The 15,118-nt window shown below is 39.9% G+C and overlaps 1 protein-coding gene across 3 annotated transcripts; it reads left to right on the top strand.

The window, feature by feature from the left end:
- UBE2I (ubiquitin conjugating enzyme E2 I) lies at positions 1–14,531 on the top strand. Of its 3 annotated transcripts, none has more exons than XM_086760293.1 (7): positions 1–112; positions 5,057–5,135; positions 5,372–5,455; positions 8,741–8,813; positions 10,594–10,703; positions 10,877–10,956; positions 13,804–14,531. In XM_086760293.1, exons 2-7 carry the CDS (start codon positions 5,070–5,072, stop codon positions 13,865–13,867), a joined length of 477 nt encoding a protein of 158 aa, XP_086616419.1. In that variant the 5' UTR covers positions 1–112; positions 5,057–5,069; the 3' UTR covers positions 13,868–14,531. The 3 variants fall into 3 exon arrangements, with proteins under 3 accessions (XP_086616419.1, XP_086616418.1, XP_086616420.1); XM_086760292.1 differs by lacking the exon at positions 1–112 and adding an exon at positions 157–368; XM_086760294.1 differs by lacking the exon at positions 1–112 and adding an exon at positions 621–689.
- The last annotated feature ends 587 nt before the right edge of the window (positions 14,532–15,118 follow it).

The raw sequence follows: 15,118 nt of genomic DNA, 5'->3' as shown, positions 1-15,118 counted from the left end.
CCGGGCACAGTGGGTGGGGTTTGGCCGGGCTCGAGCGCAGCCCGGGGCAGGCAAGGCCTGCCAGACGAGCGCCAGCGCCCTTCGAGGGAGAGCAGAGCTGTTCGGGGCGCAGGTGAGTCTCTCGGCGCCCGAGGTAAAACTTCACTCAGTTTATCGACGGGAGCTTGTGGGAGCCGAGGGGCACGAGGAAGCGATTGGGCTTGGGAGAGCCCTGCCGGGATTCCTTCCTGCGCTCCGTGCTCAGGCATTGTTCTGGACGGCTCTGGGTCCTGTGTCGCGAGTATGCGTAAAGCGTGGCGGACGGATCGCACAGAGGGTCATAGTGCGCCGGCTCAGCGGTACGGACGGGTCGGGCCGAGGGACATACGGTACTGCCGCGCTGCGCGCCGAGGCGGGGGAGAGAGAGAGAGAGAGAGAGAGAGAGAGAGAGGGAGAGAGGGAGAGAGAGAGAGAGAGGGAGAGAGGGAGAGAGAGAGAGAGAGGGAGAGAGGGAGAGAGGGAGGGAGGGAGAGAGAGAGAGGGAGAGAGGGAGAGGGAGAGAGAGGGAGGGAGGGAGGGAGAGAGGGAGGGAGGGAGGGAGGGAGGGAAACTCTGGGCCAGAGACAAAGGGGGGGAGCCGAGCCGGGAACATCCGGGTCACTCGCTGCCGCTTCAATCCGGGACACGCGCGGGTGCTGCGGCTGATCACGGTGAGGCCTGACCGGGCGTGGGGCCTGGGACGGCGGGACCTGGCGCGGCGCACAGGCGGCCCTGGGCGGGGGTGGCCCGGGCAGGCGCTCGCCGCCTGTGGCGCGAAGGGACGGGCGGCCGCGGGGCATGCGGGCCTCGCGGCTACTGCCCTGTCTAGGCCCGCCAGCGCATCGTTGCCTGCCTGAGGCGGGCTCTGCGTCTCCGCGGCCCGCCCCCGAAGGTCCCGGTTGCTACGGGCCGAGTTCGCCGAGGAGGTCTGGGTACCACCGGGCCTGCGCGAAGCGGTCCCCGCCCCGAGGAGTGCTTGCCCGGGCGCCGGGGTTGCCCTGTGTAGGCCTTGGACGCTGGCCTCGGTCCCTCCGCGGGACCAACGGCCTTCGGCGGCGGCAGGCAGCGCTCGGGCCCTGCCGCGGCTGCTCCGGGCGAAGTTCGTTGGCCCCAGTGCCGCGCGGCTCCTCTGTTGTTCTCCTTGCGAGCCTGGTAGCCGTTGGGCCAGTACCGCCGCTTCTGCCGTTTTCATGCCGCAGGCAGGAGGAGACTTTCTGTTCCAGCCCAGAGCTAGCATGTTTTGATTAAACCTCAGCCCTTGGCTTTCTTCACCCTTCTGTAACATAAAGGTTGTATCGTTTTAAGGCAAACTACTCCAACTGATAATTTCTTCCTGTGTCAGTATTTAATCTGCAAAGTAAAAATGTGAGGCTAGCGATCTTAACGATTTTTTTTCTTGCTGTTTGGAATTAATAAGAGCTATTGAGACTTAGAGCATATTGTTGATATATTTAGAGACTTGTCATGGGTCAGAATTGTGAGTGTGATTGTTGTTCCTGTGGCGCGGGAGCATTTCTTTGCAAGATGTGCTTTTTGTGTTTGGAAGTAGGTTCCCTCCTCCCCCCCCCTCCCATTGGAGGGAATAGATGGGTAAGATGATCTGTAGTGGAACATGAAGTTTGCACCTATGATGAGTGCATTGGTTTTGTTTTGTCCTTTTTTCCAAAATAGGTAGTAGTAACAGCAGCAGAAGCAAGCTAACGAGTAAATCTGGAAGTTCTTGTTAACTTTCTAATGAGCTGATTGTAGCAAAAGGGACATTGCTACTTCTGAATGCTAGGGTGTGTTTGAGGGGATTAAAACCAAATAAAATGGGGAGACTGGTCTCTTAGACTTGTGTGACCCCTGCAAGGTAGAGTTGATGTACTTCCTCTGATACAAAAGCTTGTGTTCTTTTGAGTGATGTAGTGCATAAATATGTTGGGACTTCAAGTCTGTTCATTAGCTGTGAATTTCTCAGGTGAAGAAAACAAATTAGGTTTTGTTTTGTTTTTAAATCAAATGCTTAAAAACTGGGGTGCTTGGGATTATGTTGTTTGTTTGTTTGTTTGTTGGTGTGGTGTTGGTGGTGTGTGTGGTGTTCAGGGTTTTGTTTTGGTTTGTTTTCTTTCCCAGTTGTACCTGTTTCAGGTTAATAGAGTTGTCTTGTATCCGCGAGGTATTTCAAAAGCTTGCAAGTGCTGAACTTAACATACAGATATTTGGGCAAACTTACTATTCCAAAAGGAGAGTGAGGGGAAAAACCAAATAAACAAACTATGCACATAAGTTATTGAACAAGGTAAAAGTAGCAGTGAGAATATCATATCTTCATGTTTAATACCCAGGTATTATCTCACTCTTTCCTGCTACTCCGTCATTTCTGAGACCACAGTACTTAAGATGATCACTCTCTGTCCTATCACAAGCTCCAGCAGAACTGAAGTTAAATTCTACTGAAGAGCTGCTAGAGAGTATATATTGGCAATTTGCTAATAGATGGATTTGCTTCTGAGGGGATGCTTATCTAATGGGATCTTAATTTTTGAAGTGGGCTTTCAGTCTTCTTCGTCTCTAATCTCTACATCACAAAGTAGTTTGTGATGAGGTTTTAAATGCTTGTCAGCCCTTGTCAGGGTAACTGAAGCCAGAGGAGACCATATACATGAAGCCGATGGTGTCTCATATACAGTGAAATCTTGGATGTAGTCTGTCAGTGCTTAACGAAGTCAAATGCCTGAAGACTTGAAAAGGTATTTATAGCACATAAGAAAATATGTAATTTACTAGGGTACAGTATAGTGCATAACCAGTTGCAAAAGCAGGTAGGATACAGACCCTGAAAACTTGGGGTTTTTTTCTGTTGAAAAGTTACTTGACTGGTGAGCAAGTAGGTGATCTGTCATTTATATGCCCTCTGAGAAGCTTGCATTTCCCTTGAGGTGCGTGTAATTAATTGACTGTTAGCCACAGCAAATATAATTTGTGTATTTTAGCATCCTCTAATATGTTTCTTGGCAGAAAAGATAACTAAGTTACTAAACTAATTAAGAATATTTGAGTGGTTTATAAGCACAAATAACTTTCTCAAATTATTCCAGGAAGGTTAGTATTATTACAGTGGGCCACCGGGTACTAACAGCACAACTAAAATTCTGCCATGTATTCAGTAGTTCATTCACATCTGTTGCAAGGGCATGGGCTCACAAAATATTAAAAATTGCTCCCTGTATAATTTGGTTAAGGGAGAGGTTTTTTGTTCTGATGTTTTTTTTTTTTGTTTAAATGGCTCCACATCTTCTGTGTGTGAACAGACTAAAATCTGAAGTGGCATCTATGGTTTGTGGTGATTAAGTCCTGGAAATCTTCTGATGTAACCAAGATACAGATGCATATGTTGGAAATACTAGAGTAATATTGGACTGAATACAGGATTTCTTGTGTGTGTACATGTTTACCGAGTGTTAATGGTCCCTTTTAAAAAGCTTTGTCTGGCATGAATTTAATTGCTAGTTTGACGTTTAAATTATGGACTATGGCTATCCATGCAAAACTGACTTTGGAAAAAAAGCTAGGAGGAGGGATTTGAAATGCCAGCTGTCCTAGGAATTGCACAAACCTCTTAATCTGGTGCTTTTAAAGAATTTTAGTTAATGTGTCTGCACTGCTAAGCCACTTTTGATCATGTATAAAAACTTAAATTGGAACATATCTAGATATCTTACACGGAATAGGTTAGTGCCTGGTAAATGTTTTCAGCGTGAACATCAAGCTAAAGGGCACAGCATGAACGTATGAGACTTTTAAAACAAGGATCTCTGTGAGCTACAATTCATATGTTTATAGTAGTAGACAGCAATACTCTTAGAAGTAATCTGTCATAGGGAGTGAATTTTGTGTAATTCTTAACCAACGGTTAAATGCTTGTTTTAATAAAGTAGTAACATTCCTTTCATCAATTATGTGAGCTTGTTCAGTGGAAGAATTCTACTCTCCTGGCTGTCCTAAAGGCTTGTTAGCTACGTGTGGAGATAAGAACAAAGTGGCCTGACTTCTCCAACTGCCAAGTATCAACTCTTACTTAAAACAGGTAGAAGTGCAGTAGAGAGGAGGTCTTAAAAACCTTAGTTGGAGTTTTTGACCCACATGGCTAATGAAACCCTGAGTTTAGATACATTTTCACAATGAAAAGTAACCTGTCTCTTTGACTGCTGTTCTGGGTGAACGTGGAATCCTCCCCTTGAATTTGAAAGCACCAATCTCTTGCAGCCATCATGTCTGGAACTGTTCTTGTCTTATGCAGCAGTGACCTGTGCTCTGCCTGTTTCTGCTGTGATCTCCGTCACCATGCTTGGCTTTTACTAAGGCAGTGAAGGTGCAGAAAGATCATTCAGTTTATACTGGAATTGAAAACCTGCTGCCTTGTGGAATGAGTGGGCTGCTTGCTCTTCCTTAGCTCGGTTCTGTATGCTGTCTGTTCCTGCTGCTGTCTAGTAGTTGTGTAGCGGCATCACTGCAAAACTGAGGTGATTTTTAAGTTCTGTGCTTGTACTGCTTTCTGTGTAGAATACTGGCTTTCAAAAGGAATTTACAGTCTAAAAATAACACTTATTATTCCCCTGTTTTCCAGAAACAGGAGCAGTACAGGTGTTTGCCTACAGAAGAAAGCCATGCCTTTTGTGGTGTAGTAAGGAGATAGATGTGTTTATCAGCCACACAACTAAGAAGTCTGAGTGCTTTTCCCATTACTAATAGTGTTTCTGTTGTCAAGCTACTGTCAAAGTTGTTTCTAAGATGTGGTTCAAATATAAAACACATAGCGGGGATAGTATTTTGTAGGTCACGCCCGGTAACTAAGAGGTTGTTGATGTGGAGAAACTTGACGTTATTCCTGATGTTAACTTCTGCAGGGTATGCAAAAATGTATGGCTTGGCTATAGCAGTGAAAATCAGAGGCCAAAATATTTCCTGAGTGAGCAGGGCTTATAAACAGATAATATAACGCATTATTTATGCTATAAGTAAAAGTTTATATTAAAAACAATTATTTTTGTTTTAGAGGGACTCTGAATATGTCTGGCATAGCTCTTAGCAGGCTTGCACAGGAGAGAAAAGCCTGGAGAAAAGATCATCCATTTGTAAGTATGAGAACTGTTAAATTTCAGACTCTACAGTTATTTTGGTGTTTAGATTATGACTTTTTTTTTTTTCTTTACCCTGATGTGATTTTTTTTTTAAATTAATTTTTTAAATGAAACTGCTTAAAACTGTATAGTGCAAAAAGAAATAACTCTGTGTAAAGATAAAATATGTCATGAAATATTCTAAGTACATCTTCTGAAATCCTCACCCTTTGGTTTTTGCCTTAATTCAGGGATTTGTAGCAGTACCTACAAAAAATCCAGATGGCACAATGAATCTAATGAACTGGGAGTGTGCTATTCCAGGAAAGAAAGGGGTAAGACTTACTGTTGTCCTAACATCTCACTTACGGTGAAAAGTAACATAAGCCTGCTCATGCATTACACTGACAACTGAGAGTATAACTTACATGTGGTATAATAGAAATGCTTGGATTCTGCTGCTACTTTAGAATCCAGGTGGAATGGGGTAAGAATGGTACTGGACAAAATACACCATGAAGTTGTACAACTGTTGGCACTGACTGCCTTAAGAATAAAAGTTTTCAGAGGAGCATGTAAAAATCCTGTATTGAGCAAACTTGATATTGTCTTCTGCTTCATGCCAGGGTTAACTGTGACTTCTGTTCTTACTACGTGCTGGTTTAAGCCCTAAAGCTTGAAAATTAATACTACAAAATGCTGCCTCTGCTGATTAACTGCTGGTGTCTTTTTTTTGTCCACAAAATAGTGAGACCCTTCATTCCTAGCGAAGTGCTGTAGCCCTGTTTTTAACTTTTTGGATTTCATAGCAAGTAATTCTGAGTTATCAGCATGGAATACCATTGCCTTCCATTTTATGGCATTTTCTCTTTTTGTTTTAAGAAAAGAATAGAACTCTCTAACATTTCTTTTTATCTGATTTCACTTGTGCTTCTGTGTCCCTTTCCTTAAAAATAACAAGGGAAAGGAAAAAGTCTGTAGAGACCAGAATTAGTTATTTTTATCAGCTTGATCTGGTTGTAGGGGATAGGATAAATGCAAACTTTCAAGTGGAAGTAATCATTAATGCATTAAACTTCTTTGATTTTGTACACTGCAATTATAACATCTCATTCTGAGCAGAATCTTGTTTCTGTTTTTCAGTGTTACTTAGCATGTAGAGATTATTCTTGAATTCACTGGATGTAGTTGTTTCCTCTGAGATACTACTATTAATTACTTAGTGGTTTTCAATCTTTTGGGTCGTCAGTGTTTTGCACTGGATGTGAGCCTGTTCTACTGCCTCTTGCCAGTTTGCTTAAGTCCCGTTAAGATCTGGTTTCTTAGATTCTGAGAAGACAAAATGTGTACGCAAAACCTGCAGATTCTATTACTACTGCCTCAGTTTAATGGTGAACGCGGTATTGCTGTTATGGTTATAATTTAGCTCAATACATTGGTCATTTTCTGCACAGCTCAAGTTATTTCTTAAAGGAGCACCTAAAATAATCTAACAGTGGAAGGAAAAACTCATCCTCTTGTGTTCGGACAAAACAAGGTTATCCCTCGCAACAGCCATTTATGCACCTTATCAAGACACTTTTAAATAACTACATAAAATCTTCGTGCCGTATGAAATCTTCATGCTACTGCTTTAAAGTTTTGTAAACCTCAAAATGAAGTGAACGAGACCCTTAAAGCCAACTTCTTGCCTCCTAGAAAACACATCACACGAGGAAAAGATCAGTCATGTTCATGTGATTCCTGATAGAGATTTACTTAAATAAATAAAAAATTCAGAGTTTTTACTTGAGTAAAAATGGCACCTGTTTAACAAGAAGCAGTATGCCTTGCTCATCTCTACCAGACCAACTCTCTTTTGTGTTTGGTGGCACGCTGTACTGCAGCTGCTTCCTCTGAGACAGATGAGTAGTTGAAACCATCAAAATGCTTTCTTGTCAGCCAGATAAAAAAATTGAAGTAAAGTGGTGTTAGTCCTGGGTTGGATATCTCCATTCACTTTTTTGACAGCCAGTCACCTGTTTACTAGCTAGAATTTGACTCAAAGGACATCTGCAACCTGTCCAATAACACAACAAGATCTGTCATACTATTATCTTAGTAAGGCTTTTAAGTGTCTGCTTTTTTTCATCCATAAGATGCGTTGCTCTATCAGAAAGACAGTAAAAACTTTTTGCTGACTGTTCTGGTATTCTATTTGAAGAAATTATTAAAAGCTATTTATCTTCCCTTATGACTGAAAGCAAACAAAATAGGAAAAGTTTATTCTGTCGAAAGGCTCCTGTCTTCTAAAAACATGGACAAGTTAGTCTCCTCTGAGAAGGTGTGAATAGGTATTTCTAGTTGTTAACAGCTGACTACAGCTGTTCAGAACAAGTTCTTTAAATACACTATAGCAAATGTGATCAAAGTAATTCAGTTTTTAAAACATGGTTATGTTAGTATTTTGTAGCACTTTTTTTCCTTATTCTAGCATGAGACTTTGCACAATAAATACCAATGACAATGGAGTGCTTTTTCCTTTTTTGGGTAGGTTTTTTGTGGGTTGTTTTTTTTTATTTATTCTTTTTCCTTCCACTAAAAATCACATAATTCAGGTAGGAAAGAATTAGGGGTTTCCTCCTTAGGTGGTCTTCAAACATGCTTATCTGTCCCTGAGGATGACATTTGATCACTTATGCTGATGAGAGACCATCTTTATTTCAGTTTGTTTTAAAGAGCGAACCTAACACGTACTTGTGTTGTGATGTTTGAATAGCAAGGGCAAGTTACAGAGAAGTGATCTGAATTTTACGTATATGATAAACTTTTCTGTATTTCTAGACTTCTTACCAGAAATCAGTTTCTCAGAAGATGGGCTTTTTTCCTTATTTCCAAGTAAGATGACAAGGAAATATATATTTGAGACAGGCTTTTTGTCCTTTACCATATGTTTTTCCATGCTTTATATGATCCTTTTGAGTAGTACTGTCTTATTTGGTCTGCTCTGTAGCATGGGAACTGTTCTTATCGGTGCCCTTCCCAGTTTCTGATGGGGGTAAAAAGTTTCTTAGAGTTTCTGTTACAGAGAAAGATGGAATTTGTGAGACTACTTGCTACCAAATGCAGACAGGGTTAGTTTAGACTAGCAGACCTTATGTTAGGTGTAGCAGTGCTACGGTGCTGTCCAAATTTTTTGTTCATTTGTAGTTTTCTTAGCTACATTATTGTGAGGCAAAATAGAAGCCATTTAGATCCATGTGCTTAAGGGGTGTATCCATATCCTATTTTCTCAGGCTTATTTCAAGCGGAGGCGTAACAGCCCCTTCCTTGATGATGTGTATCACATAAAACTTGAAGTATTCTGTTCTTCTGTGTATTATGAAAATTTTACTTGTATCTGGAATTATCACCTTACTAGCTGTAATGAGGTGGAAAACCAGCATTTTCTTTCTTCGGCTCTTTATGTGTAGGATAACTTGTCTCAGTTGAGACAGCATACTACAGTGTAGGACAGCTATTTTCCGCTTTGTAGTGAAGGGTGTCTTGTGCTTTGCCAGAGAAACTGTATTATTGATAAACTTTTCCACAAGTTTGACTTTTCCTTGCTGTAATCTAAACTCTCCTCTAACTTTTTATAGACACCATGGGAAGGAGGCTTATTTAAACTACGGATGCTTTTCAAGGATGACTACCCTTCTTCACCTCCAAAATGTAAGTAAGATGACTAAAGAACACCAGTTTATTAGAACAATGTTAAACTAGTCCATGAGGTTCTATGAATAGTTATTCTTTCTTACAGATTTTTTTTTTTTTTAAAGCAAAATCTTGTGGTGTGTTTTTTTCTTTTTTTTTTTAGTAGCCACCACTTTGCATTTAGAAAGTTGTGATGAAATGAGTTAAGTGCTCAATATAACAAAACTAGGTGGGGAGGGGGATTGCTGTGTGGGTTTCCTCAAAGTCTGACAAAAGCACCACTTGAAGTGTTCACTACTTCATCAACAATCTTTGGAAACTAATAGGTAGGCATGGTTGTACCAAATCCCTTTGCATATTCTTACTGCTAAGCTGGTCTTCTAAGCCAAGAACACAGAAGGCAAGAACTTAAAAAAAAAAAAAACACCACCAAACAAACAAACAAACAAACAAAAAACAAAACAAAACAAAACAAAAAAAAACCACCCCACAAACAAAACCAAAACCAACAAACAAAAAAACCAGCACACCAACATTAGAAGTTCCATCACCTTCAACCTTTTCAGCAGCTTGGTCTAAAACATGGATCTGTTCTTTTTCTATACTATGTAGAACTGATATCTTCAGATACTTCATTTCCTTGTTAAGTTTTTCAATTTTCCTTATCCTGCCTCAAACTTACCTACTTTAGAAATATGAAAACATCTATTGCCTTGCCTAGTTTCTTGGTTCTTGAATTGGCTACCATCTCAAATCAATGACAGTGATTACAAGTGGCTCTTTTGACAGCGGTTTTCTTTGTTACCACCTAAATAGATGTCACACAAGTGGAAACGTGTCTTTTAAGTAGAAAATACTTAACATGAATATATTGAGAAATACAGCTAGCACATCCTGCAAGTATTAAATGAACTGTCTTGCCTTAAAGTAAGATGTATATGTGACTGGTAAAACTTCTTACCAATGCAGCTTATGAGCTCGTACTGAATTTAATTGAGCGGCTCATAAGCACGACTTTACTTGTGATGTCAGATGGATGTGAAAACTGCGCTAACATGTAGATATTTCGTATATGCTAAACAAGTGTTCATTACATTACTCAAGATGATGGCTGTTGCATTTAAGTCCTGTAAAGATTAAATAGATGCCAGAATATAGATTGAGTGGCAGAAGGAGAGCTGCACAAGCGTACTCCTTCAGTCAATCTTGCAACTTAAACTTAGTTCCTCTTGTTCAGTGCATCTTGATTATACATAAAGGAAGAGTGAAACTGAAAAAAATGCTAGAAAGTTAGTTGTCTTTGTATGGAACTTTCAGTATTTTAAAGTGAGGAGAGAAGAGATGAGTGAAGGGCAGTATCTTTCCCTTGTATAGTAATATGTGAGGCTGTAAAGACAACTGGTTTAAAAAGATCTGTATCACAAAGCAACTACAAACTATTTTGTCAGTTTCCATTCCTAAACCAAAAGTTTATTGATAACAATGATAGCGTTACATTGCCTGGACCAATACCACAGATGTGATGGAGTTCCTGCTTTGGGTGCAGGCTGAGCAAAGAAAACCAGTAATAGCTCCAGAAATCTGTGCAGGGTTGGTTTTGGGGCTTTGTTTTGGTTTTTTTTGTTGTTTTTGTTTTATTGGGGTGTTTTGTTTTTTGTTTGGTTGGTTTTGTTTGTTTGTTTTGTTTTTTTGGAGGGTGGTGGTGTTTTTGGCCTTCTCCCATTGCAACTGATCTAAACCAACTCTCTGATCTTAGTCTTGGTATTGCATGCAATTAATTCTCTCTCTTCTTCATCAGGTAAATTTGAACCACCATTATTCCACCCAAATGTGTATCCTTCAGGCACAGTGTGTCTCTCCATCTTAGAGGAGGATAAGGACTGGAGGCCAGCAATCACAATTAAACAGGTCATTAGTTGTACTTAGACATCTTCTTAGGCCTTTTGTTTGCTTTGCTTGCATACGTGATGGGAATGCAAGATGTTCGCTGTGTGTTTCTACAGTTGGTTTCTAAGGGTCTTTTAATTGAATGTCTCTTAGTAATATGCATACCTATGTTATTTTTATTCCTTCTTCCACAGATCTTGTTAGGAATACAAGAACTTCTAAATGAACCAAATATTCAAGACCCAGCTCAGGCAGAGGCTTACACAATTTACTGGTAAGTATCTCTGCGTATCACCCTGAAAGCTGTCATATTGCCTACAGGTGTGTTACTCACAGTATAACATGCAAATTTTTTAGGAATGATCAGGGGAATTGTCTTACCCTCATGGCTGTATTCTGTGGAGATGCCTAGTTTACGCTAAACTTGAACAAAACACTAACTTAATGGTTAATAGGCTAGTGGAGCTTTTAATAGCATCGCAACAGCAATCAAGTGTGAGGACTGCTTCGCTTAGACCATGATTCTCATCCTGGCTCTAGCCCAACGTAGACTCCTTTCCCCTAAAGGCTAACTGAGTAGTAGTGATGACGCATACTGATTTCATGAGACCAGTGACAGAGGACACTGAATTAGGTGACAAGTCCCATTCATCTGTATAGCAGTAACTTCTGTTTGGTAGTGAGCACCTATAGGCACTTGTGCCCGCATGATAAAGGAGAGCATCTGCAATTGCTGTAGGAAATGTGCAGCATTTTGTGAAAACCAGATCTTCCAAAAGAATAGGTTCAAAAGTACAGAGAGCTTGTAGCTTTAGCAGAATCAAGTTTGCATTGGTTAGGAAAGGTAATAATTTGTGAACTAAAAAGTACTGGGTTTTTTAGGCTTAATCCTAAAATTTTCCTATCATTAAAAATGGATGGCTGATCTATAATCTTTAGGGGAGAAAAACACTTTAAACGAATGCTTTTGACACTGACAGCTACTGAAATAATGACCAAGATGGAAATGTGTAACTACCATTCTGGCCAGAAGAACAAGCTCGCAGGAGAGTGCCAAGTTTGAAAAATGGCATTTTCTGAGACTTCACATGTAAACTATGTTGAAAATGTCTGTTATACAATTTTAGTGAAAAGGAAACAGGGGTGGTTAGTCTGTCTTGGATTTAATTGCAGGCTTCACTCAGTATCTACTGATGGGACTGAGTGCATACAGAGGACAGCTGGATGGCTACAGTTGTGGGCAGCACCTTTGGGAGACAGTAATCATGAGGCAGGCCTCCCCCTGCTTTTTCTTTTTTTTTTTTTTAACTTTTTTTAAAAAAAAAGCTAGTCTGAGGGAATATGGGGGAGAGATAATATACTTGTACACATTTAAATAGTCTGTGTGTGTTGCTCTTTTATCATCATCTACATGCATGCATGTACAAGAAGCAGTTTTTCCCAGTCTTGATTCTGCTTTATTCTAAGTGCTTCTAGAAAAAAATATATTGAGAATAAACTATTATGCATGGTTTTTGTTACTTCAAATATATATATAAAATCTCCCATTTATCCTCTTAATGTCTTTTGGACATGCATAGTATTTCAGATGGATTACTGTATTTCTGCAGTCTGAGAGTGTGTCTCTCATACTACTTAATGAGTAACTGGTTGAAGCAGCTCAGCAGAGCAGAATTGTGTATGCATCTATAACCTGGCATAGTTGATAAATACCAGAGGAGATGCAGTGTTGTTTAAATAGATGTCTTTTAGTCAAGTTGTTAAACTTCAAGAATAAGCTTTGTATTCAGAATAAGAATACTCATACTCAGGGTTGCTTTGGTACTGTTGCTCTAACTTTAGCACTCCTAATGTACTAACCTACTCATCTCTGCTGTAGGCATGCAGAGTCTACTAGGGCAGGCATTCTTTTGTGTGGATTCTGAGCCTGTGAGACTTAATAGCTAGGTTGTGTTCTCATGTGACAATGCAATATAACATAAAGAAAAATTTTAGGATAGAGTATTTTCAGTCTGTCTACTGACTGAAAACTGGTAACTGTTCATTGGATGTAACCAAAATTGGCTTCACTACTTCTTCCCCCAAAACTGTCAACTTCTGAGGATATAATTTGCTGCCTTTTTTTTTTTTTTTTTTCTTCTTAGTGCAGCAAGCCTTCATAGCTGAAAGTAAGTTAAGTTTACTGCAAAGCTGTCTACAAACTCTAGTCACTGTAAACTACCTTTGGCACAAGAGTAATGGTAACACTTTTGTTTAGCTCTTGACTGACACTTCTGACAGCTGATACAAACTATGGTGTTGAATGTAAACAGATGCTCTACTAAGCCACTACCATCCCTTGTTGGCCCAAGAACAGAAAATGAAGAAGATGAAACAGAAAATGAAGGCTTAATGGCTGATGATAGTTCCTTGTAGTAGTTGCTCGTTTAATCAATCTGTAGCAAGTATGCTAGACCTAGTGAACTAGAGTGTTTTTTCAAAATGTTCAGCCAGCTTTTTCTCAACTGCAGGTTAGGATAAACCTAACACTGTGAGTCAGGGTCTGCAGAGATAAAGGCTGAAACTACCATAGCGTTACCATTTTTCCTGTTTCTTAAAAAGCGCTTCCCCCCTATCCCCCGAGTAGTAAAGATGATACCTTATCTTATCATATTAAGTCCACCAACTGTTAGTGAACTACTCTCATCAACCACTTTGTGCTGTTAGGATATTGGAATTGTTGTTAAAGACCTCTGGTCTTAACATGAGGAGTGGAAAACTTATGTTCAGATGAGTAAGAATGCTTGCATGTAAGGTAGAGCTGGCCTTGAGAAACAGCAGGCACAAACTTGTTTATAGAGACTGGTATGCTATAAAGTCAGACAGTACAATCATTTGGCAGCAGATGAAGTTTGGGAAGTAACTAGTGAAACAGTGCTTTACTTCCCTCAAAAGGAAATTATCAGAGTAATGGTCCAGAAAAGTCTTTAATATCTTGTAGTGTTCAGTGAATTCCTGTCTAATGGCTTTGCCTTGAACAATGACTTTGCTTCATATTGAAGACAAACAGAAGAACAGTAACTTTATAATATGGCTGCTGACTTCTCAATCTGTAATTACCCTTTCTCTCTCTTCTATTCAGCCAAAACAGAGTGGAATATGAAAAGAGGGTTCGAGCACAAGCCAAGAAGTTTGCACCATCATAAGCATCTGTCATGCAGCATCTTAAAAAGGAAGGGATTCGTTTGGCAAGAACTTGTTTACAAAACTTTTGCAAAATCTAACGTTGCTATGTACAATTAATATCCACTTAGGGGAGGGGGTTGTATGTGTGCCATTTTCCATATTCGCCACCTGTATACAGTTCTAAATTTGCTGAATTGCCCCCAGTTTTTTCATACAGGGTCTCTTCCTTCAGTCTTTTGTATTTTTGATTGTTATGTAAAACTTGCTTTTATTTTAATATTGATGTCAGTATTTCAACTGCTGTAAAATTATAAACTTTTATACTTCTATAAATTCACTAGTATCTCTAGTTACTTTGCTATCCGATGCAGGCATGCTTTAAAATGTTAGAACTATATTTAGCCTCTAGCTGGCTGTATTAAAAAAAAAAAAATCATGCCCTCCACCCCCTTCCCTCCCTGAATTTGTTTTTCTATCTTTCAGAAACTAGGTTGTTATTGCTTAAGAGCCTCTGAGATCCAAAGTCAGCCAGCATCCTTATTCTGCATCACTTCCTTTGTGTTTATATGGCGTTCTGTCTGTGTTGCTGTTTAGAGTAAATAAACTGTTTATATAAAGGGCTTTGTTTCATTTATCTTCATTAAAATAATTAAAAGACTGCCACTTAAATGGCTCTGAAAACAATTCAGTGCAAGTCCTGTTTTTAAAGCCTGTGATGCTGCACTTACCTTTTGTTTAGATGTTGCCTTCATTTCTTTTCCCTGCCCCCACCCCAGCGTGAATGTCGCCCTTCCTTGGGCTCCCAGTGGTAATGGCAGCTATTCAACTTTCATCAGTTCCTTAAACAGCTTACAGAATTCTGACTAGCTAGAGATGAATTGCTTACTGTGCATAATGGGATCAACATACTGGTGTGACCATGTTGACATAAAACAACACAAGCATGAGACAGTAATAGAAGGTGCCCAGGGAATGCAAGGGGGCCTAGAGCAACTGGGGATTTTAAATGGTGATTGTTTATCAGAAATACTTCTGTGCCTTCCATATGTCAATGTATATCGCTTTTAGGAAAAGGACATGCTCTATGCAATTAGAGTTTCCTTCTGTAAAGGAAATCAGTTCAATTATGTAAGTTATTTTCATGTATGTCAAGCTGATATGCCCTCTATTAAACTTTCACTGCTTTTTATTGTATTTTTTTTAGTCAAAATCATTCTGCAAAACAAATGAAGTGTGAAAAGCTTTGTTCCATCTGAACTGTAGCTTCTTCA

The sequence above is a fragment of the Chlamydotis macqueenii genome, chromosome 15 (genome assembly GCF_036417535.1).
Source record: "Chlamydotis macqueenii isolate bChlMac1 chromosome 15, bChlMac1.mat, whole genome shotgun sequence".
In the NCBI taxonomy this organism is placed as follows: Eukaryota; Metazoa; Chordata; class Aves; order Otidiformes; family Otididae; genus Chlamydotis; species Chlamydotis macqueenii.
This window is presented reverse-complemented; position numbering and strand designations above follow the sequence as displayed.

Coding starts and splice junctions, on each gene's coding strand:
- UBE2I (XM_086760292.1), top strand. CDS start 283: ATGCGTAAAGCGTGGCGGACGGATCGCACAGAGGGTCATAGTGCGCCG. Junction 369..5,056: donor GTCGGGCCGAGGGACATACG/GTACTGCCGCGC, acceptor TTTTTGTTTTAG/AGGGACTCTGAATATGTCTG. Junction 5,136..5,371: donor GGAGAAAAGATCATCCATTT/GTAAGTATGAGA, acceptor GCCTTAATTCAG/GGATTTGTAGCAGTACCTAC.